Source organism: Grus americana, chromosome 1 (assembly GCF_028858705.1).
Source record: "Grus americana isolate bGruAme1 chromosome 1, bGruAme1.mat, whole genome shotgun sequence".
Taxonomy (NCBI): domain Eukaryota; kingdom Metazoa; phylum Chordata; class Aves; order Gruiformes; family Gruidae; genus Grus; species Grus americana.
This window is the reverse complement of record NC_072852.1, coordinates 199,301,821-199,325,840: the sequence shown is the minus strand read 5'-3', so window position 1 is coordinate 199,325,840 and position 24,020 is coordinate 199,301,821. Positions and strand designations below refer to the sequence as shown.

General features: G+C 43.6%; 1 protein-coding gene across 2 annotated transcripts in view; it reads left to right on the top strand.

Moving 5' to 3' along the window:
- FGF9 (fibroblast growth factor 9) overlaps positions 1–22,876 on the top strand; it is a 30,808-nt gene extending 7,932 nt beyond the window's left edge. For both annotated transcript variants that reach the window (XM_054814263.1, XM_054814172.1), the window contains 2 exons: positions 198–301; positions 19,494–22,876. In XM_054814263.1, the coding sequence (XP_054670238.1) occupies positions 198–301; positions 19,494–19,739 (350 nt within the window). In that variant the 3' untranslated portion in view covers positions 19,740–22,876. The remainder of the gene's footprint in view (positions 1–197; positions 302–19,493) is intronic.
- Positions 22,877–24,020: the final 1,144 nt, after the last annotated feature.

Genomic DNA, 24,020 nt, shown 5'->3' with positions numbered 1-24,020 from the left:
CTCAAAGGACTTCATTGTCCAAGTAACATACTTTAAGATATATCCATTTGTTCCTCATCTTCCTCCAAACAACTCTGAAAATGGAAAAACACCTTTGAAAATAACTGCTTGTTGCTCAGGGATCAGTCACATCTGAAAAAAAAAATCTTTCAATGGAAACAACATATACATTGTTTGTTTTTTCCTGCATTTTATAGGTATACTGGAATTTATCAGTATAGCAGTGGGCTTGGTCAGCATCCGAGGAGTCGACAGTGGACTTTACCTTGGAATGAATGAGAAAGGGGAACTGTATGGCTCGGTAAGTTCCCGCTAGCCTTGGGCAGTCATGATCCTTACATTCCGTGGGGAAAATACTTGCTAGCTCCTACAAGCCCCCGTTGCACTAGGTGCCATACGAGCACTGTTTCTGCTCTAACAATCTTGCAGTCTAATTCGAAACGAGACCCCGTGGGTGGTATAATGAATACGGGAGAGGGAAAAGGCGGCAAAATCAAGAATGAGTAATAATGCGGACGGATGACCATTTAGATAGAAGCAATGGAGACTGATGGCCAGAACTAGTCACGGAAGACTAAAGGATGTACTGTAAGATTTGTGAATGTGTCCTTTCAGTAGAGACCTAAACTGAAATGAAGTCGTTGCCTTCTGTGTGTAGGCAGAGAGCTTTCTAGGAATTGACAAAAGGAAGTGTGGGGGGGTAAAGGGTGACATGTGGATGAGAAAATGAGAAATAGAAGCAGATAAAAGTTATAAAAAGTGTAAGAATGAGGGCAAGAGGCTTGATGGTCTTGTCCTGAAGGTTCAGCTAGTGCTCCCTGAGTGATGGCAGCAGGAGTGAGTAACGGGTGTGAGGGAGGAGTAAAGCTTGGCATTTCAGACGTGGGAGTTAGGCTGGCAAACCAGCCTACCTGCAGCTGATGGGTGACTGTTCTTGGCAACATGGGCTGTCTTGCAGCAGATGAGTGTGTGTGTGTGCGCGCGCGCACGTGCAATGTGACCCTTACCTGGGAATACTTGAGACATCTGACGTGCACAGGGGTTCACACCCTGGGTAGATCATGGACAGGGGCAATCTGAAATTGAGCAGGTGACTTCTCAAATAGTAGAAGACAACCTCTTGTAGCAGTGAAATTATCAACCTCCAAAGTTGACAAGGACTAGAAAAGCAGTTGTATTTGAGGAAGAGGATGGCAGGTTCAAAGAGTAAGCAAATGTCTGAAGTGAAGGGAGGCTGTGTATTCACTGAGGTTCATTAGAAACACGGAGAAGCAGCTGACAATGGTCGACCAATGGTGTAAATGTTGCAAAGAGAGACACTCAAAAAGGAGTTAAAGTGATAGAGCGTGGCTTTGGGTGTATCTGAAGACACCTGTGTCAAGGGAAGTAACGGTAACTGGGAAAAGGGTGGGGAGGGAACTGAGTGGGACAGCAGTGGGAGTGGGAGGAAACATGAGATGGTGATGAGTGCGCATGTGAAAACAGACAGAGTAAGAGGGCAGTCCAGCTTCCTTGTACCTGATCCATGGAGGAGTGTGAGGAAGTGAGACTAGGAAGGTCCAAGCAGAAGGATTTTTATAGGGGTGTTCAGGTTCACTGATCCCTTTCTAGTTACATTTTGTGTGAGAGAGGGAAGTTAGAGAGGGGAAGGGGACTGTCTTCTGAGCAAGGAGCAGCCTAGGGGAGGGAGCCAGAAGGTACAGATCATGACAGTATATGTGGGAGGCAGAAAAAGAGGTGGTAGAATGAGGGGCAAGGCTGGGATGGAGAATGAGTGGACATGAGAGAAGGGGAGATGCAGAGGTGGTGGGAACCAATGAGTGGGAAAGGGCAAAGGAAGGGGATTGAGCATAAATGAGCTGTTGGAGCGAGTCCAGAGGAGGCCACGAAGCTGACTGGAGGGCTGGAGCACCTCTCCTATGAGGACAGGCTGAGAGAGTTGGGCTTGTTCAGCCTGGAGAAAAGAAGGCTCCGGGGAGATCTAATTGCAGTTTACCAGTACCTGAAGGGGCCTACAGGAAAGATGGTGAGGGACTGTTTATCAGGGAGTGTAGTGACAGGACAAGGGGTAATGGGTTTAAGCTGAAGGAGGGTCGATTTAGATTAGATGTTAGAAAGAAATTCTTCCCTGTGAGGGTGGTGAGGCACTGGAACAGGTTGCCCAGAGAGGTTGTGGATGCCCCCTCCCTGGCAGTGTTCAAGGCCAGGTTGGATGGGGCTTTGGGCAACGTGGTCTAGTGGAGGGTGTCCCTGCCCATGGCAGGGGGGTTGGAACTAGATGATCTTTGAGGTCCCTTCCAACCCAAACCGTTCTATGATTCTATGATTCTAAATGGCAGTGTGGAGGAGGAAAAGGTTGGAGGGATGGAGAGGAAGAGAGAAAGGGAATGGATGCAATAACAGATGTAAACAAGTTACCTGTGAGGAGTGAGTAAGTTGTCATAAATCACAATCTTCATGCAGCTGATGAATGGGATAAAGAACTGGGAAGTCACGAGTACATTTATGGTTCAGTTAGGCAGCAAAAAGGCAGAACAACAACAGTAATATGAATCAGTAATGTTGATAATCATCAGTAAGAGTAATTGTTTAAACAGATAAACATAGTGAATCAGTTACCGTACACTTCAGATATTCAGAAAAAGAAAATGTGGTTATTAATAGAGCTTAAATGCATAGACTTTGGAAAGCAAATGTTACTTCACTTTTCTGTGCAATTTATATTTTGTGTTTGCAATATGTTTGACTGTCAGTGAATTACTCAAAACATTCTTTGCTGAAGAAATATGCACAAGAAATTCTTTGTAAATTACTAAGCTCACTGCGCTAATAAAATAGTTGTTCCATTAACAGCAGTTCTGTAGAAGCCTGCTTTCCTAGGGGTTTGTGTCTCACAGTCCCAGACATGGGTCCCCTTACCTTCTGTCCCTGCAGTAACACAAATTCCTCAGGCTTTTGTGTTTCTTGCATGCAGAAAGAGACAGTGTTAGCTGTCCATGCTCACTGGATTGTCAGTTTGCAGGATTACATAGCTCACCACTCCCAAGTGGGACGTGCAAATGATTTCTCTTCTTTACCCTGCCTCTGATTAGTCGCAAAACTGATAGGAACTTAATTTTCTTGAAGACCTTTGCCTCCTGATTGAAACTGGTTGAAAAGCTAAGGAAGGACAGGCAGGCAGATGGATGTACAATATAATTGGATAACTTCTTTTCCGTAAGAAGTGACGCTAAAAATATGAAGCCATTCATAATGGAGAACTGGCAATCTATAGGGCCAGAATGCAAAGTTCAGGTTAAAATCTGATGGATGATATGGCTTATTGTCAGCCTCCAGAGATGGGACATACTAAAGAGTGATGGTAATTGAATTACATTACTTCCAATGAAATATAACCTCTAATGGCTACTCAGTGTGATGATGCTTTAAAGCCTTGTCAACACTAGCAATCCTAGTGCCTATATTTCAGCAACTGTCAGCTCTCATAGAAACACTGAGATAAGCAGGCCTCAGAGCAGATTTTCGTGTAGAATTGGTTGGACATTTTTAAGTGACAGTGTTTTGCTTTTGGTTTTGGTGAAAAAATGCAATTAATTGAAAATGAAGTTCTCTGAAGGGAATAAATGTTGCAGTTTGAACCAGAAGCAAGGCACAATCCAGCACTGAATTATCTTTCTGGCAAGAGAGAAGATCAGTTTAACTGAGATTAGTTTTGAGACTGGTATGTGATAGACTTAAGTGCAAGTTTTTCACCTGAATTAAGAGGAGTGGTCACTTGAGTTGAACTGTTGTGTAGCACCAGCAAGTTGTCCTTGTGCCGCCTGTGCTGGGAGGTGGGTCCCTCTATCTTGGTTTCTTCACTGAGGGCTGTGAATAACACCAGCTTTGTCATGGAGCAGGTGCACTGGTGAGGCTGTGAACATGTTTTCTAAGGTGGGAAAATTGTTTCCCATGCACAACTGAATAGGAGCCTAAGAAATACCTGGTCCTGTTCTGCATCAGCGTTGTGGATCCAAGCAGGTGTGTTTCTGCAAGCATTCAGTACTGCGGCACTTGACGCTGCCGGAATAGATGCCCTGTGTCTATGACACTATATTCAAATTACTGCATGAAAAATATATTAGGTGTGAATCAAATCAGTGACCTAAAAGACTTCTATCCTTCTATATCTGTGTTTGAAACATTTGGCACAGGAAGATTTTTCCCAGCATATTTGTGGTGCCACTGGAGATGGGACATATGGTGAAGCAGAGCAGCCAGGATGGGTGATCGCTGCCAATTTTCATGAAAGGCAACAGTAAAGGCAGTTTCAGCATATCTTGATCCAGACATGTTCTTCTTGGCCTTCTCAAAGTGCTGCTTTCCTCCTAGATTAGCTGCCTGACAAACTCTTCCCAACTTGCCACTGTTACAGGGAGCAGTTCCTGCTGCACCTTCTGGTTAAAAGAGCACAGGGACTCTCATGCTGCTCCCAGGCAGCGACGTATAACACAGGGTGGCTGTTCTGAAGTCCCCCCTCATCCCACAGATTTAGCCAGGGAAAGCTGAATATGTATGTACATGGTACTGCAGAGAAGCCAGCGGTAGCTACGTAGCGATGACTTGGAGGCTGGTTAGTGACAGCAGCTTTGTCTCCCGTCTAGCTCTCTTCCTGCTCTCCCTTTACCTTGCTTTCCCCTTGCAGCCTGCAGCTATGACTCATCATGTTTCACAACAGCTACTGTGCTTGTCACTGGAGAGGAGGAAAAATCCAAACTACAGATAGGACCTGGTGTTAAGACGAGACACAAAGACCTTTTTCCTTCCCGAGTGCCAAATGGGTCTTGCCAACACCTCTGGCAAGAGTGTTAGCAAATGTGTCTTAGCTGTGCTCCTTGGTGTCATGCCATGGAGTGAGGGAGGTCTTTCTGATCAGTCTCACGACCTTCATGCCTTCGTGGGCTGTCCCCACCCTCATGCTGCCCTGCACTGCTGCCCTTGGGAATATCAACAGTTGGCACCCATATGGCAGGCAGTGATGAGCACCCACATGACAGGGTGGGTGACACCCTCTGAGGCAGTCCTGTGCTACCTTGAGCACAGCAGGACTATGGGACACCATTGCCTCAGCAGCCCTTGCTGTCCCGGGCTCTCCTGCAGTAGAGAGCTGTGCTACATCCTGCTGCTGGCATCCCTGACCCACCAATCTCCTATGGACACGGACCTGCCCCACTCCTCTTCTCAGACTAGATATAAGGAAGAAATTTGTTATGATGAGTGGGGTGAAACACTGGAACAGGTCGCCCAGGGAGGCTGTAGATGCCCCATCCCTGGAAACATTCAAGGTCAGACTGGATGGGGCTCTGAGCAACCTGACCTAGTTGAAGATGTCCCTGCTCATTGCAGGGGAGTTGGACTAGGTGACCTTTAAAAGTCCCTTCCAACCCAAACTGTTCTATGATTCTATGAAATGCTGGTGTCTCCATTGCTCCTTGTGTCCTTGGCAGGTGGCAAAAAGCAGCTCAGGTTGGATGCTCAGGAGGAAAATTGGGACTTGGAAGATCTGGAACAGCTATAAGGGAAGCTGTGCTGGAGGGAGGAGGAGGGCAGGAGGGGAGATGGTGGAGTTGTTGGGGAAGGAGGAGAGGGCTGGGAGTGCTTGGAAGGAGAGGGGAGGGGAGGGGAGGGAGAGAGAGGCTTCATGTGCCCACAGAGCAGCTGGAACAGAGCTGAAGAGCCTAGATCTGGAGCTGAGGAGGGAGGCTCCTCACCTCTGAGTTTTACACTTACAGGGTATGTACAGCAAAGAGAGATTTAGGATTGCTTATAACAGGGTAATAAATTGCTGTCCTTCAAAAAATTCACTGAAAACTTGTTTGTCCCAGTGATTTTGGAACACTGAACCTGCCTTTTGCTCCTAAAACTACTGGGGAGAGGGTGGAGGAGGAGAGGGGGAGAGAGAGAGAGTACTGTCCTTGAAGAAACATGTTTTCCCAGTAAGTGTGTGGGGAGGTGACGATATGCCTCGTTATTGTCCCAGCGGGGCTGCACCTGCAGTGTTTGGTGCTTTTGTTTGGGTGCCCACAGTCCTGGAAGGACTATGCAGCTACAAAGATGGGTGAACACAATTTTTTTTTTTTATTTTGACAAAAGAGGGACAATTTTTCATAGTTTACTGAAAATTGCTTGGTGTAGGTAAGGATTTGTTTTGCTGTATTCTAAAAATATCTTTTATGTTCCCGTGCAAATAAGGGAAGGGAATTGTTCAGCCCTTCAAATGGTAGGTCAAGGTGCACGGAAACAACGTGAAATGAAAAACAAGTTGAAGGTGCATGTTGGGAACAGCATTTGGGCCAAGTATATGGTCACTGCAGATATCTTAGAATAGAATAGATAAAAAAATTACCCTGGAGTATCATTCATGCTTTCCTGTTAGTGTTAAACACCTCTGATCTAAAGCAATTCCATATTCTTCAGATTGACTTTTTTTTAATAATCTGGATTATCTGCCCATCAGCGTACATGCAGGCGCCTGTGGCTGAGGCGAGCCTGGAAACAGGACAGTTGCAGAGCACAATGATTTTTGGAGGGAGAATTAAATGCAATTTCCCTGAGTGAAGGCACAGACTTCTAGGCTGCGAGTGGTCAAATCCCAGGAGGGATAACGGCTGTGGCAGCAGGTTTAACACCCCTCTACTTGTGTGTAAAATAACGAAGTGCCTTTTGGTAAATGGTACAAATGGTGGAGAGGCAGAGGGCAGTTCCTGGGGCGGCTGAGTCGCGAGGAGCGGTCAGGCTTCCCACATGAGCAGCACTGCTCAGGAAAACCTGGCACCCCTGTGATCAAAAACCCAGTGGTGTCTTTTGGCAGTAACAGCAACTCGTGTCTTCCTGAGCTAATCCGCTTTAAGCAGAAGACTTGTAAGAAGCGAGCCTGTAGCTAATTCGAAAGGGTGGACTTTGGGATCTGAAGAGGACCAGTTCGAAAAGGTGCTTATGGCTCTAAATGTGAAGGAAACTTGAAACTTCGTCAGAGATGTAGAAATCCTGTGGAAACAGTATCCCAGCAGGGGCGAAACTGCTGGAAAGGATTTGGAGACTGTGGGCACTTGGCAGATGGTCTGTGAGGAATGGGAGAAGGGCAGGTTGCAGAAAAGCACGTGTCTTAGAGGTGTAGAAGCACGGGGATGAAATGGAAATTGCTGCAATAAAGCTGACCGGGGCCCTGGAACGTATACTAAAATATAAGGCAAAAACTTTTTAAGCTGTATAAATGAAAAGGGAACAGGAGTCTTTACAAACATGGTGTATTCAGGCAGGAGTGTAAATGCAATATAGTCTGAATGTAGCTGCTAACTGGGCCAGCCAGTGTTTCTGACAGACTCCTTGGGGCGGTAACACGGGGCTGGGGGATTCCCTGTCATGTGATGAACAAAGGGAGCAGGGGCAGCTGATGCCACTGCTACAAGAAGTGGCTATTTTCCCTCCAACCATCCATCCCCTCCCTTTTGCTGGCACAAGCGTTTCTGTTGCTGCCTGGTGAAGTGGGGAACTGGAAAACAATCTGGCCAAGCAGAAGGGTTGTCTTCATCCACAGTGGTTCCCTCCCAGGTCACTGCAAGGTGTGGTGCAAAGGTGGGAGCAAACCCAGGTGAGGGAGGGTTTGCTTCTCTCCGAGGCAATGCAGGTGTTTGCCACCCTCGAGTGTTTGTGGACCTCCGGCCGTGTGGTTTGTGTTTGGTGGGGGGCACGATCGAGGGAGCTGGAGGGCTATCGGCCTGACTCGGGTTGTGCTTGGGGCGTAGGAACATGCTTTTAAATGAAAGAGTAGAGGAGGACCTGGAAGTACGTGCAAGATGAGTTTACTGAAGCTGGATAAATAGTTTCAGGCAAGCCTAGTATTTTATTTTTGGTAGGAATATCTTTGTCTAGAAATGGGCAATACGGTTGTGCTAAATCTGCAGGGCTATGTCAGGTATGATCCGCAGAAGACAGCATTTGCTACAGTGGGTAAAATGGGTGTTAGTAGAAGACTAGTATGATAGATGGTGAAAAAATGAAGAGGAGACAGCAATGGGGAGTATTAAAAAGTATTAGATTGGAGTGAAGCTATTAGTGGAGTTTTTAATGGATTGGTCCTTGAGCTGGTTTTATTCCCTGGTTTTATTAGGGACATTAAACATGTTGTCATAAAAAAGTAGTAGTGTGCTATTGAAATTGTTGCAAAGTTAGGAAGTATTTTCACCACAGAAGGCAGCCTCACAGAAGGGCCTTGGTGACCTGAAGTGCCCAAAATGTTTACACATGGGGCTCAGGGAGAGCTCTATCAGTGCCACTGCATTCGGCACTGGTAGGATCCAGTCTAAATGCAAAGTGCAGTCGGTCACTTGTGTTAAAGAAAACGAATTGAAACCAAAACAGGTGTAGAAAGTGCTTACTGGGATGATCGGAGGGATGAAAAGACTATCAAATGATAGAGTCCAAAGATCTTGGCTTATTTAGCCTGTAGAATGAAAACTGAGACGGTACGCTCTTGGTCTCTGTAAATACATAGGGGTTTAACACCACGGAGAGAAAAAGGCCCTTGAAATAGAGGACAAGAATGAATTGGTTTGAATGGCTCACAAGAAAGCTTAGGCCGGATAAGAGGAAAGTTCAGGTCATGAGGAAGTAAGATTTTGAGCTGGCCTTAGGAATTTTTGCAGGGAGGTGGGAGAAGAAGCATAAATGCTTTCTCTTGGTAGGGAACAGCTTTGTAATTGTGGTAATTTTCTTTGTGGAAGCCACAGGTCTGAGAAAAGCCCTGAAGCTTTAGTTACTTGGGAAGGTTTGTCCACAACCTCATCTACTTCCCCTTTGCAGATAGCCTCTCCCTGAATGGGGATGGGCAGCCTTGCTGAAAGCTGGGTGCCGTTAAACGGTGCTCCTCACGGGTACCAGTGCTGGGGATGGGGGCAGAAACTGCAACCCCCTCAGCACGGCGTGGATTCCTCAAAGAAAAGGTTTTTGAGATGTGGGTACCGGTGTAGGAAGAATTGATAGGTGATTCCATACGCTTAACAGACGTAATATGGGAGACAGCTCTGCAAGAAACTGCAGCTTTTGTGGTTCTTTTTAAATTAAGGCTTCAGTCTGTTTTTTAAATCAGAACTTCACAGATTACAACACCTGTCACCAAAGAGGGAAACCTGCTAATAGTGTCCTGTGGGATAGATGCCACACTTTCCTCAGGTCTTTGATTTTCCTCAGAGGACTTCATGCTTACTAGGTCTGAGGATAATTTTATACGAGAGAAAATCCTCAGTGATCTCCTTACTTTGGTCTGCAATTCTGTGCTGAACTTGGATTCTCACTACATGCCTGGGACAGGAAAGTATTAGAGTATCTCCTACATAAATTATATACATGTGTGTATATAAAGCTAAGCTTTGGTAAAGCAAGATCCTATTCAAACTTTAATTTAATGATTTGCTTTCCCCTAATTAAAGATGTCTGAAATTTTGTATTCTTACAAAACCAGGAGATTAGAGGAGGCAGCCAAGGTGATCTAACCCCTTGCAGAAACCCCCTTTCAGAAAGGGCAGTCCTGGTTCCCTGTGTCCGCTATGTCCTTCTGCTTTCTTCCTTGCTCCGGCACCAGCACTCATCTAACCTGTCAGGAGGCTAATTTAGGGGATCAAATGCCACAGAATAAAGCTCGCCTTTTTTTTTGTAGGGTTGTTTCTCTGCTGGTTTAGCTCCCTGAACTGGCTTGTTGCCTGTTTGGGCAAGCACTAGCACTCAGTAGGGGAATCAGCTGCAGTGTGGGATGGGAGAGGGGTCGAGTACCGCACTGTCGGCAGCAGGTAGCTATTAAAGTGGCGTGAGTGTATTGCAAACCCAAATCCTACCCAGCGAGCAAGCACGGGGCATGTTCAGTTTGAACGTCTTCACATTCACTTCTTTGCGGTTGGGTAGCTCCCCAGTCATTGCAGCCCTGAACGTTTCTGGAACTAGCCGTGTTAATGATTCGGAGGTGTGAAAAAGTTCAGTGTCTTCAGTTGATCTGAGAATACTATGTTGAAGTGACATGCTAAAAGAGCATCATCAGCAGTGACATACTGAGATATACTTGGGGATTATTCGCTGTATCAGATAAAGATCTGATGTGCTCCGTTTCTGGCTCAGGAGCCAGTGGGATGTGAATGTGGCACTCTTTCACACTTTACCATTCATCATTTTCAAAGACAGAGTAGAAGAAGTCTGCCCTGCGGGGACTTCATTAGGGATTTTCGTCTAGGTGATATTTGCTTTGCAGTTTGTATGTGCTAAGGCTGATTTGGTGACGTGCAGTAATGCAGTTCATTTGTGTCACATTCAAAAAGCTTAAGAAATAAAGCTTGTTACAGTGCAAATCCATTCCCCCCCCCCCCTTTATAAAGCCATTTGGTTTCTTTTTCATTCCTTTTATAAAGGCAGATCTCTGCCATTACTTTTGATTTGAAGATCAGCTTTTGTATATGTGTTCCATGACTGCTGCTGAAGAAAAACTTGGCTTCTGGTGTGGATGCTGCATGCTTTTGAGATTTGGCCCAGGCTGTGAATCTTTAATCTGCTAAACTTTACTTTTCAAACTTAACACACTTATGGAAGCAACTGTGACTCAGGAGAAATTTTGACTTGATTCAATTATGGTTGAAATGCCATTGACTTCAATGGAATCAGAATTGGACTTGCTCCTGTAAAACCACCAATTAATTTTATGGTTGTGTCAGCAGACCCCAATCAAGATAAGAGCTCTACCGTATTCATCATTTTAAAAACCTAAATCTAGACAGGGTTCCTGCCCGTGAGAGTCTGCAATCTAAAGACAGTCTTTTAACCTGTAATTGTTTATTGCTTTTCCATAGCAAGAGGGATTTTGGCCTGCTGATGCCTTTGTTAGGACAGCATCTAGTGTGTAATCTGGACTCAAAACAGGAGACTTATTGGGGAAGACTTCAGGAAAGTCCTTTGAGTCATTTTTGAATATACAAATGTTGTAAAATTTTAACAAAATCATTAGTTTGGTTTTTTATTTTTTTATTTATACTTTAAAAATCTGAATTCTTCAGAAGGTCTGTGTGCTGCTGGTACCTGATAGACCAACTGCCTGGTCTCTGAGCTCTTCAATCACCAGTTCTGTTGAAGTTGTTATTATATATCTTTTTTCTTTTTTTTTTCCCCTTTTTTCAGACAGATTGACAACTTCTTTCATCAAAGCTGAAATTAACTGCATGGCTAAAATTTGACCCATTGAAAGACAGGTCTACTGATGTGTATGTGTGAGGAGTAGGGGGCACGTGGAGGAGCAGAGCCACCCGACCTCCTCCAGTGTTTCCCAAAGGCTGCATCAGCTATATCACTGAGAACCTAAGTCAGGGCATAGCAACACCAAAGATATGTTGATTTTCTGAGAAATCTTAGGGCAATCTTTTTCGTCCTACTCAGAAAGTGAAATACTAAAAATTGTGTATCTAGATCCATGACTTTATGGTGGGATTGTCTCTGGGGAAAGGAATGGGGGAAGTGTCCAAAGAGGCATCTCTGGAGAGACCGCTTATGAGAAATGTTTGCCAACGGAGGAGCACTGCTGTCTAAAAGGGCAAATGTGACATCTTTTCTTCAGCAGCAACTCTTCGAAATGCTGGCCTTCCTTTGTGTCCAAAAAAGGTGGGAAATTAAAAGGCCTCATTTTTAAACAACTTAAACTGAATATGCAATCGAGTCCTGCTGCGTGAAGGTCTCTGCTGTACTGCCCACCAAAGCACTGTAGACTTTAAAATCGCTCTGGCAAATTTATTGTTTTCCAAGACTCCAGTGGCTGTTTGGCATTTCAGCGAGGAGGACTGGATCTTTCCAAAATGCGATAGCCTGTGATGCTTCGTTTGTCTGATGACCCCCATCCAGAATGACAATGTGGTCAGTCACGCCCCTGTCCGCTGAGCTAGTACCTAGCAGGTAGCTTTACATAAAATCAGTAACAAAGTGTAGAGACAGGCTTTTGTTCATCAATCCTTGACCAAATCATCTTGCTGAAAGAATAAAACATGAAGTACTTTTATAGCGTGCCTTTTTATCACTACGTATGTATTATAATTATGTGGTTCCCGTGTCAAAGTGTTTTATGAAGGGCACTCAGCATTCTGCTTTTTTTTATGATGACACCTTGTAGCTAAGGGATAAGGTGCTTCTCTAATGATGGATAAATCCAGTTTGGGGGGTACTCACTGAGTGTAGAGACTCACGCAGAGCAAGTACTTTTTATCACCCACTTTACAGTATCTTTCAGCGTGTGAGTTTAGCTGTTCCTGCAAAAGGCAGCGCTTTCTGCTGAAGGAGGTCTATCCTGGCATTAATCCAGCATTCTGTGCTTAGAGAACCACAAAACAAAGTAAAAGGTACTGACAAAACACTTGATGCTATGCTCCATCTTAGTTGTATTTACGTAAAGCATATTTTATTTAAAAATGTCTATTCGATTGAAAGTTTAACAAGTATTTCAGGCTACAGAGAGTGTAGCTGTAGGATAACAGCCCTGGTTTGACATACACGTTGTCTTTTGATAGAAGAGAATTTGTGGAGTGAGGAGCCTGGGTAGGTCAAGTTACAGCTTTCAGTAAATCTGAGCGTGCCTGAAATGGTTCTTTTACTGTCTTTAAAATATTTGTTGCCTTTTTATCATTGCAAGCCTGATCCAAGTTCCATTTAAGCTGATGGGAACTTTTCTCCTGTCTTCTTTAAAAATTGGCTCCGGCCCCCATATCAGATTGCATACCACCTTGCTTTCTGATTCTTGGAAGGGTTCAGCCAAGCGTTATGAATTAGATGCTTAGATAACATTGATGACTGCAGTTCTTGATTGTGCCAGGGAAACCAAAAATAAAATAGAGGTCAGAAGTGTGACTAGTAAATGGCACAGTGTGGGCCCGGTCCTGCTGGCGTGGAAGGGAGGGGAACACACCTGCTTGTTTGGTTTTTTTTTTAAGAAGAGTTGACTTTGTCCCAGTCCCGCTCTGTTGTGGCATGGAAAAGGAAGCTCTTCAGCTTCCAGAGAAATGGTGCTGTGACAGCTTATGCAGCCCGGGGCCTGTCCCTGGAGCTTTGTCATGACTTCCAACAGCAGCACGAGCAGACCCTGGGTGTTTAGGTGAAAATGAGTTTTCATCTAATGCACTTGGCTGGGCAGATCTAAATCAAACCTTTATGGACATAAGCATGGCTGCTGGTAGGCAGCCTGTGCTGGCAGATGCGAGCTCAGGCACAGTGGGGTTGCTCTTCCTATAATGATTTCATGGCCAGGGAGGGCATGCTTAAAGCTTGACAGATGCTGCAAACTCGAAATCTCAAAGGAGTGGATATCAGTAAAACCAAGAGGTGTGGATTTGGCAGTGGCAAAAATGGATGGAGGCCTAATTGGCATCTCATCCTCCTGCAGCTCATGTCAAGAGAGCTCTGTGAACAACCCTGGGATAGCGTAGTGCTGGATCCCAGGCTGGTCCCTCCAGAGGAGGTCCGTGATGGTGTGGAGAGCAAGGGAGCAGGAAAAGAGGGACAGTGGGGCAAAGGGAAGAAGCAATGAAATCCCTGCTGCACTGACAGTCCCCTGGGATTTTGTTGTTGATGCTGGAGTCCGCTTGCTTTGTTCTGGAAGCTCTGCTTTTCTGCTGCCTTCATTGGGACGTGGAAGCACCACAGTGTCTGTATCTGTGTAGCTATTGTGGCTTTTGATGATAACGCTCCCAAGGGGTCCAGGTTTTGCTGGATCTTGGGATCTTTACAAGCTTTTTGTATGAAAGATACTAATCTTTAAGAACTCTAACTGCTCCATGGCAGCAGTACAGAACAGTCACACTTTTTTGGTTTTTTTTGTAAGTGGGGGTTTATATATAATAAAAACTTTATACAAATTAACTAGAAGTTGAGGAGGAGAAACTCAGATGAATACTCCATCTCTGTGAAAGTACAAGGTGACCTCAGGTAGGGAGAATGCAATTGCCCAACTGTGGTTTTGCCAGGACACCTTGCCTAATTTCCCTCATCTTATAAAAAGTGCCATGGAACATGAAAAGCATGTGAGTGGCAGCATGGGTGCCTGGCTATTTGCTTGGTCTCCTGGCCCTGCAGGATTTCCTGCTGTCTTTCTGAAGCGCTCATGGAGAAGCACTGATACCAACACAAAAAACCAGTCAGCTAGTCCTTTTGGCAGACTTTTTTTCTTCTTCTTTTTTCCCATGTTCTGTCAAACTGTTAAACAAAGCATTCTGAAAAAAAAACATTGCTTGGAGAAACTGTTCAAAGAAAACTCTGTGACATTCACCAAGTCAGACGTTCAATGTGCAGGGCATGCCTTGCACCGCTGTCTAACTTGGAAAGTGGTGCTGCTCTCACACCAGTATTTGGCTTCTTGTCGTGGCTGGAGGTTGTCCACCTGGCCAGAGATTAGCAGGCTTAGCACGGGAGATCAGACAACACCACAGCAAATGCTAAACTACACCTTTATTTATGACAACTCTGGATGAGTGTTAATTATTAGCTGAACATTGTATGTTCTAGAGGCTGTTTGCATTACAGCATGGGAAGGGCCAGCTGCATGTAAAATGTGTGTGTTTGTAGGCAGAACAGCAAAGAAAACCACTTTGGAAGAGAAGAGGAGGTTTTTTTGGTTTGTTTTTCTTCACTACATATGCAGCTTTTATTAACGCCATATAGCCATAATGAAGGATTTGCATGAACTTATTTAGGAGACTATGTATTTAAACATGACTTATTAAGACAGGGTGGATTAACACGGTGATAACGTGCAGCAGCTATGTAGGAAGTGCTGACTACATCAGATATACTTCTTGTTACTAGTTGTTTGGACTTCTGGATTAGGTGTTTTCTTGTGAAGTGTCTCTGTTGAATCACTGTATCAGTTTGCAAAAGGGAAAACTACACATGGCATAGAACAGAATAGGTTGCTAGACATGAAATGTATTTGTTGTGATTTTAGGAATGATGGCCTAAAGAGGTTTCCTTTCATCAGGTTATAAAATAAATTGGGGTTTTAGCTCTGTAAGGTTATTTAAAAGAAGAGAAAGAGTATTGATGTGTTTTATACAGAACCCTGTACTCTGCTTTCAACTACTAAGCAGCACAAATGTCTTACCGTTCTTTAGAGTTATGAAGCTATTCTCTGGGCAGTTTGCGTGTATTTTGCCTATTTCCACTTATTTCTAATTAGCTGCTTCACAGAGATATCTGTTTTTAAACAAGCTGGCAAATCTTTCATTGTCATGGCTGTAACTAGCTACTTTATTAACTCACAATCTCACTTTTAATCGATCTACCTGGAACTACGTAACATAATTATTTTTCTCCCTGATTAGATGGTGGAGAATGTAGGAAGGGAAGAGGGGATTCTGGGCTTGCTAACATTGCCCAGGCATTAGCAGTCTTCTGAATTAAATCTGCCTCAGGTTTCCACCTTTGTGATATGGGCATCTTTGCACAATTCAATTATTTGAATGTTCTGAGTTAAATAACAGGTTAAAAAAAACCCCAAACAGCAATGAAATGTAGTAAAATGAGAATCAATCACTTTGTAGTGGAGTACTCTATGAACAGTCTTCACAGAAAACATGTGGTATGTGGTGCAACATCTGATTTATATAATTTTGAGGTCACCTCCTTATTTGGCCCCTGAATTAAATGATTTGATCAAGGCAGGCAGCCTCCCCTTTCACAGGAATGCAGGTTACTTTCCATAGCTGTTCCAGTTGGGTATGTTTGGTATTTGTGTCAGCCTTCAACAAAGGTGTCTAGAGACGTTAGGTGCAAGGAAATATTGGCACTGGAAAAATGATAGAGAAGTCTGTTGCTACAATAAAGTATGCAAAAATTACTGTATTCTAGGGCTAAATCTTGCTTTTCGACTGTGCATACAGGGACTTTCTGAAAGTCACACCCAGAAGGGGAAACGCAAACCACATGTGATCAGGAAACACCATCGCCTTCCCATAGTGGGAGGCTTTCAGCAAGACTTTCCCATCCTAAGCTGGTGAGGCAAGAAGGTGCTTGTTAGCAGGATGGACCAGCCTCACCCCTGTGTTATGCTCATTTCTGGCTTGAATAAAAACATGTGTGCTCAAAACATGAGTGCAAGCTAGTGTGAAGTAGTGTTATGGTAGTATGTGGTTTAGTGGTGGAGTTGGCAGTGCTAGGTTAACAGTTGGACTCTGATCTTAAAGGTCTTTTCCAACCTAAATGAATCTATGACTCTACATAGATGACTATCCTAGTGGCTACTGGTTTCTGTCTGTCGTGGTACTAGATGAGCCATTATCGTAAGGATCTTCCAGGGCATGAGGAGAAGGGTATGCTGGAATTTTGGTCCCCACATTATTTACAGGGCTTGATCCAAAGTCACTGACACTGATTTACTCCAGTGGTCTCTGACTACAACCAGGATTTCTAGGTGTCCTAGAAGGAAATGGTTGATGAATTCATAAAGAAATTATTTCACTTCTCTGAAAGTGTGATTGTTAGTGTCCCTACATATCTGAACCTGCATCCTGATTGCTCTGTCAACTTCATGTTGAAGTATTTGCCTCCTGTTTATACATGAATTTTTGAGGATTTTGATGAAGGAAAAACAGATGTAGCTGTGTTTAAGAGGATGAAAAGTAAAAGACAGGATAAGCTTGTACAATAAAGATTGAATTTGTAAGCTTGAAACCCATTGAACTCACCCAGAGCACAGTACAATGCAAACCCCCTTATTCAAGGTCTGCGAGTTAAGTGTACCACAGCACTGTCATGATCCATCAAACCTGCCAGATAAAGAGAGGCTATTTTAAAATTTCTCCTTCAGGGCATGGGGAAGTACTGTTCTTGCAAAGATAGAAATTTATGATGATGCTAAAAAAAAATGCAGATGAAGTGAATAATTAATAAATCAAGACAGGACTGAAATATCTTCCTACAATGTTGCTATTTTTAGCAGGGAGTGCTTCTGCAGTGCTTGTCATGTGATCCTTTGCCTTCTGAGAGCAGGAAAACAATTTGAATTAGTTTCTCTTTCCCCATGGACCTACAGGCCCAGCATATAGTACCCCTTAACATCTGCTTCTGCCTTAAAGCAAACAAAGTGATTTTAAACTTCACGCAAAATAAAACACTAATGAAAGCTGTACTTAAAGACAATCTTTACAGCAGCTGAATAGTTTTTATAGTAGTTTGTACACTGAGGCTGTACAAGGGGGCTACTGCAACGTGTGTAACTTTCCGCTGCTGCCGCGGTTTCTAGCTGTCAAAGGACACAGAGGCCATTATGAATAGGAGGTTGCAGGATCTGGCCCATATATAAGGATTTAATGTCAACAGTGTTGTGCGTCTTTTCCCTTTAACCAGCGTGGAGTGTTGCCGTGTTTGATCTGCTTCGCATACTAAAAAAGTTATAGTCAGAAACGCCTCTAAAGTAAATTGTTATATACAGCTGGCCTGCGCACGTGCTCACGTTTCCACACGCACTGCTCAGCTGGACCCGCAGGGAGGGAAGTCTCCTGGTTGAACCGCACAAGAGGGTACGAGGGATGGGCCTGCCATCTTGTCCTGTGCCACAGGCTGCTCCTGTGACTGTGCAAACCGCAGCCACCCGGGTCCACACAGGGACACGGTCACTGCTGTAGTGAATGCCCAAGTGTTTAACGTCCCACACCCAGTCCTGTAGTGGATTTCTCCTTCCAGAGGGGTGAAGAAGTTCCCAATGCCCATCAGAGAGAAAGTCAGAAGCTGCTTGCTTGCTGCCTTGCTGGCCTTTTGGAGTTGCCACAGGCCGAATTTAGAAGAAACCTCCAAATCCCAAACCTTTAGGCACTTAGAAAGACCCTGGCTTTGCAGCCCAGTACCCAGTTCGTAGGGGTGCAGAGGGGTGCTGGCTTGCTCTCCCCATGTGCGCAGGGGTTGCTGTCCCCACGTGGGATGGTTTCTGAGTGACTCCTGCAAGGTGTGTAGGGCTCCTTGGACTTAGCTGGGACCCTGGTCCCCAAGGCCAGTGGGCTGCAGAGCTCTACACTGGGAGCAGCGTGCTTGCCATGCAAAGCAGCAGAGGAACATCTGGGCTGAAGCACATTGCTTTGGGAAAGGGTTGTGAGCTGAGTCCCGAGCAGCAGAGGTGGCCCCAAAGGCACCTGCAGCCCCAGGGCAAGGTGCAAGCTCTGGAGATGGTGGGTTTTGGGAAGCTCCTGGATTAAGCCATGGATGGTGGCTTCTTGGGGAGCATTGGAGCTTGAGCTCTGGCTCCTTGGTTGTGTTCAGGCACACATTTACAGCTTAGGTGCCATAAATGCTTTGCTGCATCTGGATCTTGGTCTCCATTTTCCCTTCTCTGGGTATTTATCTAAAAGGACTGTTTTAATATTTAATGTCTGTAAAAGGCATGCACAGAAGTCTGCATTGTGTGGAGCCTTGTAATAATTAGAAGTTGATCCTCAGCTGAAAGCTGAGTTTGGTAGATGAGAGTCCTATTCAAGTGACAACTCTTGTTACAAAAAAGTGTATTAAATTATCATTATTATATTTTTATGCCAGCTGAAAAGACTCTTTCCAGGCTTATTTTTCCCAACTTTCCCTCATCTCTCCCATGCTAGAGCTCACCACTTATTTTCCAGTTGTCTTGCTCGGCCACTTGTGTGAGTTCTTCCTAAAATGAATCTGTCAGGTGGCTGGTTTTTAAGCAGACTCCATCTATTTAGACCAAAAGGATGTAGAGGGGTACACACAGAGTGAAGTGGGTGAACTGGAAGGAGTGGGAGTCTGTCGCAGGGGGATCTGATGAGTGGTTGATATCTTCAGTGGGTCCCGTCAGTAGGACAGGACACGAGGACAACCCTAGTAAAGCAAGCCTGGAGGAGTTTCCTCGCCTAACTTCATCTCAGCATATGGGGTTTGTGCTCCTGTTTGAAGGTCTCTTGGGTTGTGTTCCGTGATACAGATAATCAACCAAACCAAGGGTAGTAAATTGTATCTTTTTAAATTAATGAAATGCATTGAGTTCTCCATAACGATGAAAGGACATAGAGATCTTAAGGTCTTAAATTGTATTACAGCCCTGCAAACCAGTTCTAGTTTTCTTTGTTTATGTCTTTCTGTTGGAATGCCTGCACTCACGATTGAAGCAGTTATACAAGTCCAGTAACGTCTTGTGAGCTGCTTGGAAATGATCAGAAATTAAAGTATCTGTTTTCAGTTTTGTTGTTGCTGGTTTGATTTGCGCAACGAGGCTTTTGGAGAATCATTTTTGCTTCACATAGAGTTAGCCACCCTTGTGACTGCTTAATGAAATACCCATCAATACAGCTTTACTTAGCTAAAAGGGGGAATATTGAAATGGTTCATTTTGCAAATTGAGCAAGGAGGTACTGACTACAAGCTGTGAAAATAGTAATTCTTTTAAAAATAGCTTATTTTTGTGGCTATCTATCTCCTTACTGCTTTTTCTTTTCTTTCCGTAGGAAAAATTAACCCAGGAGTGTGTATTCAGAGAGCAGTTTGAAGAAAACTGGTATAACACATATTCATCAAATCTATATAAACACGTGGACACTGGAAGACGATACTACGTTGCGTTAAATAAAGATGGGACTCCAAGAGAAGGGACTAGGACTAAACGGCATCAAAAATTTACACATTTTTTACCTAGACCAGTGGACCCTGAGAAAGTACCGGAACTATATAAGGATATTTTAAGCCAAAGTTGACAAAGACAGACAATTCCTTCACTTGAGCCCTTAAAAAAGTAACCACTATAAAGGTTTCATGCGGTGGGTTCTTATTGATTAGCTGTGTCATCACATCAGCTCCACTGTTGCCAAACTTTGTCGCATGCATAATGTATGATGGAGGCTTGGATGGAACATGCTGATTTTGTTCTGCACTTAAAGGTTTGTCCTCCTGGAGGAGAGCCTATGCCCACTCGCTTGATTTAGTACGAGAGGGAGCGTGAGAGAGTGAGTGCGAGAGAGAGAGAGAAAGGGAGAGCATGAATGGGAGTGAGAGCGCGAGAGAGAGGAGCCAAGGGGAGGAGGAGGAGGAGGAGGAGGAGGAAGGCCTGATGCATGCTGGGGAATAGACACGCTTTTAAATTTTTGATCAGTTGTACTTCGTCATATATCAGCATAGCTGCCATACTTTGATTCATCAGGATTTTTGGCTGGTGGCCTGCTCAAGTGTACGCTGCATTTACAAAGGCATGGAGGGTGCAGTCTTGCTTAAACAAGAGACTTTTCAGTTAATCGCTCTCTGGGTCTCACCCCACTGAGTTTAAAGCAAAGACCTCTTAGTAAAAAAATAAAAATAAAAAGTTAAATTTATTTATAGAAATTCCAAAGGCAACATTTTATTTATTTTATATATTTATTTATTATATAGAGTTTATTTTTAATGAAATATGTACAGGCCAGATAGGCATTTTGGAAGCTTTAGGCTCTGTAAGCATTAAAATGGCAAAGGCCACTATGAACCTGTGGTAAATTCATGCAAGTAAATATAAAGGTGCATGGATAAAAAACAAAAACAAACCAATAAAAAGGTAATAATAATAAATTCTAGTGACCCTCATGTACTAAAGGCGACAATCTCTTTTGTGCCCATATTATTGTACAAGTATGCACACCACTCATGACACTGAGTCCTCACTCTTCTGACTGCTTGTTTCATAGCTTACCCCCCAGAAGATTAAAGAAAAAACTGGGTCTTCAACTTTTTTTCTGTGTCTGTAATATTTCCTCTCTGATAAAGTGACTTCTTACATCATTGTAAACTTCACAGCTGTGGAAAATATAGGGGTTGGAATATATTCTACTTGTTAAAACCTATTGCAGATTATACCAAAGCTAAATGATAAATATGCTTTTTTTTTTTTCCTAAAGCATAATGCCAGAAACACCATAAGTAATATCAACCATTGTACTAATTTTAAGATTCCACAACTAGTACATAACCATTTCAGAGGGCAAGAACCAGGTTAACAGGATCACTCTTGTAAACATGTTTATTTGTGCACTTGACTTATCTACTATGAAATTATACAAGTTCCATAGGGGTCATTGTAACATCTTTTATGGAAAATTGCTTTCAGTGTGAACTGTCATAATACATGATATTAGCACCCTTCCTAAAGTAAAACTTGCAAAATGAAATTAATAAATCTCTATCAATAATGACAATGAGGGGGACAGTATTAGATTTGTTTTTTTTTTTTTTTCCTAAAGTATGTTTAAATATTCATGAACCGTAAGTGAGCTGACAGTGTGTGATATTTAAGGGATTGTAGCATTTTATGTTAAACACACAAACACATTGATTAGCAGTTATCATTTGAGAATTAACCCTTAGGAAGAGGCATTTTTTCCCCAGTACCCTGAAGGAAAAAGAAAAAAAAAAAAGAGAGAAAAATCACATAAGGTCCACATGAGAAATGCATTTTGTAGTTGTGGTATCCCTTAGGATTTGAATCCGGTGCCATTAAGTTGAGTGCAACCTTTGCCATTGGATCTGTTGGGAGCGTGGCTGGTCCTGACACCCCCGGCTGTCCGCAGAGGCACGGAGGCTGAGCACGGACGTACTTTGGAGGAGCTATACCTAAGTTTGTAGCCTATTCGTAATTAAGTAATTTTTGCTCTGAGGCACTCTTGTCCATGTGATATATATTATTTGAAACGCCATTCTGTTCTGGAATAACCTCTGGCTTGGTGTCCTGAAGGAACATGACCTTTCTGTACTGGAGCAGGTAGGAGGTGCCACGTCTCAACCGGTGATATCAGTAATCTTAAGTAAAATGTGGCATTTTATCATAATTGTTTATGATTGATAAAGATACATAAATTACATTAGCTGATTTGTAGGATACAGTTAGATATACTTGTCTAGGGACTGTCACTATCTGGGAATTTACAGCCTTCGACTGCAGCCCATGAGTTTGTTTTTTAACCCTTTGGAGCTGCTGAGACGTCCAGCAGTCTGGCTGCTGTCGGTCAGCCGGGTGCTGCATCATTTGTCCAGGCAGTGCAAAGCCATGCTGGACCGTAGGAGAACAACACGAGCTTCTGGGGAGGACTTAGGGTTCATTGCTCAGTCTTAAATGGATAAATCCTACCGTGAGGAAGGGAGGTTACAACTCTCTGCTTTTTCAGTAAATCTGACATACACTGGGAAATTAATCGCAAAGGTTAAAAATACGATGAGTTGAGGCCACAATACTAGGCCGTGGTTTGAGTCTTAATGTTAAATTGACTTGGATTTTTAGTCGTAGGCAAATCATTACTACTAGTTAACATGTTTTATTTAATTTTTTTTTTTTTGTATTTTTCTAAAGGAAGGATTAAACCCAAGAAAAATGTTATGAGTTTATGGCAGTCCATATAAATAAACTGTAACCGATTTACTCGAATAACCCATAATGGTGTGTAAATACTGACTTTATGTAAATATAGAAACATGTAATTTAACATAGGCATTATTGCGAGACTGGATGGTCTATGAGCTGGCAGTTTGCCACTCCCTGCAGGTTCATTGGGTCAAATTCGGCCTGTTTCGGGTAGCGAACAACAGATTCTGTTCAGTCACTTGTGTAAAATGAGTTATTTCTGTTTGTTTTCTGGCGGGGGATGGACAAAACCATCCTCACTGGGGTGCTGCTTAGCTCCTTTGCCAAGGCGTGAAGGGGTACGGATGCCCTCCCGCTCCTTATGTGATCCTGCTTTAGCAGGGCTGACATGGCAAAGCAGGGAGGCTTGCAGTGCCGCTCCTCCTGTGCTGTGGACAAACAGAAGTCCTCATTTTCTAGTGCTGTCCATCTGGCACCTTTCTTGAACACTAAAATTCACTTGAAGAAAAATCTGAGGGAAAAAAACCCAAAAGAATAATTGGTGTTACTTACTTGATATTCTGTAATGGTGTGTAAATACATACAGAATTCTGTAATTTGTATAAATACATTGCTATAGAATTTTGAAAATTGGTATCATTTGCTTGATGTCCCTGCAGAGCATTTTCTTATAACCGTGCACACGTGTAATAATGGGATTGCAAAAAGATGTCCTTTCTTATTCCTAGAAAGGGTGTGAGAAAGTTCCAGGAAGACCAAAACCATCAATATTTTCTATGTCTTTTTGCTAAATTAGAGAAAAGTGGGGGGATATCTTTTTGGCAAGAGTTGTATTAGCATTTCACCTGAAACAGATCTGTCTGGGCAAGCAGCATGGGCAAAACCGTGATGGAGATTCAGAGCAATGTTACTGTATAGGCTGGTTTTGAGCTGTGCTTGGTTACGTGTCAAGGCAGCGCTCCCAAACTCACGTGGGGTGGATGAAACCTAGCAGAGTTGGGCAATGCGGAGAGTGGAAAGAGAAAAATCAGAGGAAAATTGTCTTAAAGTGTCACCAGTCAGTGCAGAACTTAGACTGCCCACCAACTGGAAGGAAAAATAGACACCTTTCATAAATGACTTGGATGTAATGTGGAGCCTGGAGATGGGACTCTCTGGTGTAAAAAGTCAAGCATTGCTATTGTCTTCCTGGAGAAGATAAATGTGTGTTTAATAAACATGCAAATAGGAGGGAGTTGGAGAGACTGCTTCCAAGGCAGTCTCTAAGTTTCTTTCGAGGCAGAATATGGCAGGAGGTAAGAGAAGATGCATCTGCAGCACATCTTTTGGAGTCCCTTGCATCATCTTCTTAGCTTATGCTCTGCTCTGCATACTCTTGTATCGAGTAAAGAAGTAAATATAAGGTCCCGCTCTGTTGCCCATGATTACAGGTGTAGAAATAGATGGGCTGTGAGCCATGCTGAATACCTTTTTGTGTGAACTCCTGTCCCAGCTAGTGAATTCTCGCAAGGTCCCTGCGAGGTACATTTGCAAACATGGAGACAGGGATATGGCCAGGCTCCTTACAACTGCAGTTTGTTTTGCAGGAATGCAAGGTTCCGGATTCTTTGAAATTTTGATGAAATCTTGGAAACTCAGCCCCTGCTCATGTAGC